This window comes from Cebus imitator, unplaced genomic scaffold, assembly GCF_001604975.1.
Source record: "Cebus imitator isolate Cc_AM_T3 unplaced genomic scaffold, Cebus_imitator-1.0 Scaffold384, whole genome shotgun sequence".
Classification (NCBI taxonomy): domain Eukaryota; kingdom Metazoa; phylum Chordata; class Mammalia; order Primates; family Cebidae; genus Cebus; species Cebus imitator.
This window is the reverse complement of record NW_016107699.1, coordinates 2214134-2217830: the sequence shown is the minus strand read 5'-3', so window position 1 is coordinate 2217830 and position 3697 is coordinate 2214134. Positions and strand designations below refer to the sequence as shown.

Genomic DNA, 3697 nt, shown 5'->3' with positions numbered 1-3697 from the left:
TTTTTTTGAGATGGAGTCTCGCTTTGTTGGCCAGGCTGGGGTTCAGTGGCATAATCTTGGCTCACTGCAACCTCCGCCTCCTGGGTTCAAGCCATTCTCCTGCCTCAGCCTCCCGAGTAGCTGGGACCACAGGTGCATGCCACTGCGCCTGGCTGATTTTTGTATTTTTTGTAGAGATGGGGGTTTCACCATATTGGCCAGGCTGGTCTCGAACTCCTGACCTTGTGACCCGCTTGCCTTGGCCTCTTTCATTTAAATAGCTTTTCTAACACGGCTGTGATCAGACGAAGTGAGGCCCCTTTTGAAAGGCCTTACTCTGTAGAGACAGCAGTGGGGATGCAGATTCCGTCCATGTCAGCAGGAGCTCAGAGTGCTTGAGACGTTATCAAGTCCACACATGAAGACGGGAAGGCACCAAGAATTGCCAACATCACTTTGAAAACGGAGAAATTGCCCGCTGGTTGTCGTGATTTATAAAACTACGATGATCGAAATGGAATTGGTCCAGGAATGAAAACCAGGCCTAGGGAGTTTGGCAGGGGCCCTGAAAGAGACCTGGGCACACTCAGTGGGAGATAGGCAGTGCCTGTGAGGCAGAGGAGGCTGGGAGCGGCTCACACACACACACCGTGCTGGATGGAGTCGAGATCTTGAATTAGAAAGCAAAACCCTGAGACTTGGAAAAGAAAGCCCCGGCAGCTCTACGATGAGAAAAGGGAAGGATTTCCTAAGCAGTCTGAGAGTGTCTGCAAGCTGGTGGTGAGTGTGCGGGGCACAGCAGCAGGGCTCCTCCGGAGACCCTGGTCCCACTGCAGGAGATGCCCTGCACGCCCCTTGAGCAGACTCCAGAGGTGGGGGTGTCACAGAACCCCAGTTCCACCGTGTGGGACACTGTCACACACCCCTTCAGGTGGTGAGGATGGCACCCCAGACTCCAGAGGTGGGGGTGTCACACGCACAACCTCAAAGGCACGTGTATTCCTGGGTGTTTACCCGAGAGGAGCAGAAGCGCGCCCACACAGAGACGTGTTTGATGTGCACCGCAGGGGAACGGACGCGGGGGCCGTTTGTGTGGCGGTGCTGCGTCTTCTCAGTGCTAGAGAGGGCAGAATGCCGTGAGCGGGGTCTGTGCTGCGGCTCCAATCCTAAGGAACCCCAGGGGATGCACCTGCCACACCCCTGCAGCAACAGGAAGCAGCCAGGTGGGAGAGGGAAGGACCAGAAGGCCGGGTGGGGACTGGGCAGGATGTACAGTCAGAGCCCAACAAATTATTCAGTTAAAATCAGTGTTGTATTGTGTGTGTACGCGTCAGTAAAACCGATTTAAGATCTTATGTGGGTCAAAACAGTACTGATAAAGCCAGAAAAAATACTGCAGCACATACCTGACGGTTATCTATACTGTGAAAAATTCGAGAAATGTGCTAGTGACCATTGTCCAACCATCTCCTGGAAAAGCTGGCAAAAGTGTTGAAGAGGCTGACTGCAGAGGGGCCTGTCCACGGTGCCGCCCCCACGCCTCCCGCCTCCCGTCATGGTTCTTACCTGTCACCGAGACGCTCCCGCTGGTGGAGCTGCCCTTCCCTCCCCGTCGGGCGCGCAGCTTCGCAGGCAGGGCTCACTGTTCCCTGCACTGTCGTGTCAGCAGCTGGTGCAGCCTGGCTCACAGGGCGTTTAGCAGACGCTTGGTCATCTTCAGTGTAAAAGACATTTCTGATCTCCAAGTGGAAGTGATTTACGAGATTCTGATACCATTCTTATTTCTTACAGAATGCCAATTCCTGTCCAGTCGATCGAACTGTATTTAAGTGCATTTGTATTCGAGCTCAATTTGGTGGTAAAATCTTAAGGAAGGTGAGTGTGGGTGCTGCACGCTGGGTGAGGAGCCCCCAGCCATGCTTAAATTCCTTCCCTGTGGGACAGTGCGCTTTCCAAAGGGGCTTGCTCTCCTGAAATGAGTGTTGGTTAAGTGCTTTGTATAAGTCAGCCTGGTGCCCCTTGCAGCCATGAGCAGGAAGCCTGGAGCTTGAGTTGTGCCCTGTCTGGGGGTTTTGGGTCCGGGTTGGGGGTGAGAGGCAGAGATATAGATATTGCCAGCTCCTGGGGTTTCCTTCTGACCCCACCCCTGTGCACCTCACCTGTGGGAGCAGCTCTCTGGCTCTTTCAACCAGGCTGGATTGCGGTGAGTGGCACAGTCACAGCTCACTACAGCCTCAGCCTCCCGGACTCAAGCAGTCCTCCTGCCTCAGCCTCCTGAGTAGCTGGGTCCACAGGTGGCTAATTTTTTTTTTTTTTTTTTTTTTTTTTTAATACGAGACGGAGTTTTGCTCTTTTTGCCCAGGCTGGAGTGCAGTGTTGTGATCTCTGCTCACCACAACCTCCACCTTCTGGGTTCAAGTGATTCTTCTGCCTCTGCCTCCCGAGTAGCTGGGCTTACAGGCACCTGCCACCACACCCGGCTAATTTTGTATCTTTAGTAGAGATGGGGTTTCTCCATGTTGGTCAGGCTGGTCTCCAGCTTGACCTCAAGTGATCCGCCTGCCCCGGCCTCCCAAAGTGCTGGGATTACAGGTGTGAGCCCCCACGCCAGCTTTTGTTTTTCCCCAGAGACTTGCTCTTAATGGCAGCCCAGCACCTGCTGCCTCACCCTGCCCGGTTACTCAGCTGTGGGACTGCAGGGCTTCCCGCTGTCTGCGTCATGCTTTACTTTCTGTTGAATATTTTCCTCTAAGATCACTACCCTGAAATGGTAGAAAACAAAATCCCTGTGTGCATGCTGAGTGAGAGCTTCTGGGCCTGTGGAGCCCACACAGGAATCCAAAGCCCAGACTGCAGTGCGGTGGCGCCATCTCAGCTCACTGCAGCCCCAGCCTCCCAGGCCCAAGGCATCCCCTTCCTCAGCCTCCCGGGTGGCTGGACCGCAAGCATCACCACCACGCCTGGCAGAGCTTTGCTTTCTTGAGCTGTGGCAGCCACAGGGGAGAGGGAAGGTCAGGGTGTGGGAGAGGCCAGTTCTCTTGGGGGCTGGAAATGAAGGACGCTTGTCCTTTTCATCTGCTTTTAGGAAAGCGGCATCCTCTACACGGCTGCTGCTGTTGATCAGCAGCATTAGAAAGACCTTCAGGGACATGCCTGAGGCCTTCTGAATACTAGAAAAGGCTGCGTGGTGGCTTCTAGATTTAGAAAGTAGAGGAAGCCAGGGATGTAAGAGACTGGCTTTTTCCTCCCCCCTACAGAATCTCGCTTTGTTACCCAGGATTGTAGCTCACTGCGGTCTAACTCCTGGGCTCAGAGCACCCTCCAGCCTTTGCCTCTTTCTGTGCAGTTTTCACTGGAGCTGAGGCCTCTGGTTGTGCTGTGGCCTCCTGGGCCCGTGCTGTGGCTGTCTGGTGCAGGCCTCCCTTTGCTGCCTGGGCAGCTTGAGGCCTCAGGGTGTGTTGGCAATTTCAAAAGCATTTGTGGTATGAAGGTAATCTTCATTTACCTGAAAAGGCTCCCAATTTAGTATGCAGACCATGAGCCACCTCTGTATGGGGGGAGACTTAGGTGAACCTCACAGGCAGAAGCACAGGGTAAGCTGGGGCAGGGGCTCACACCTGTGATCCCAGCACTTTGGAAGGCTGAGGCGGGCGGATCACTTGAGGGCAAGAGTTGGAGACCAGCATAGGCAGCATAGCAAAACACCATCTCTTAAAAA

The 3697-nt window shown here is 54.2% G+C and overlaps 1 protein-coding gene across 5 annotated transcripts in view; it reads left to right on the top strand.

The window, feature by feature from the left end:
- Nucleotides 1-3697, top strand: part of PHRF1 (PHD and ring finger domains 1) — a 41491-nt gene that overhangs the window by 11703 nt on the left and 26091 nt on the right. For all 5 annotated transcript variants that reach the window (XM_037731122.1, XM_017507860.2, XM_037731123.1 and 2 more), the window contains exon 5: nucleotides 1771-1854. In XM_037731122.1, coding sequence (XP_037587050.1) covers nucleotides 1771-1854 — 84 coding nt within the window. The remainder of the gene's footprint in view (nucleotides 1-1770; nucleotides 1855-3697) is intronic.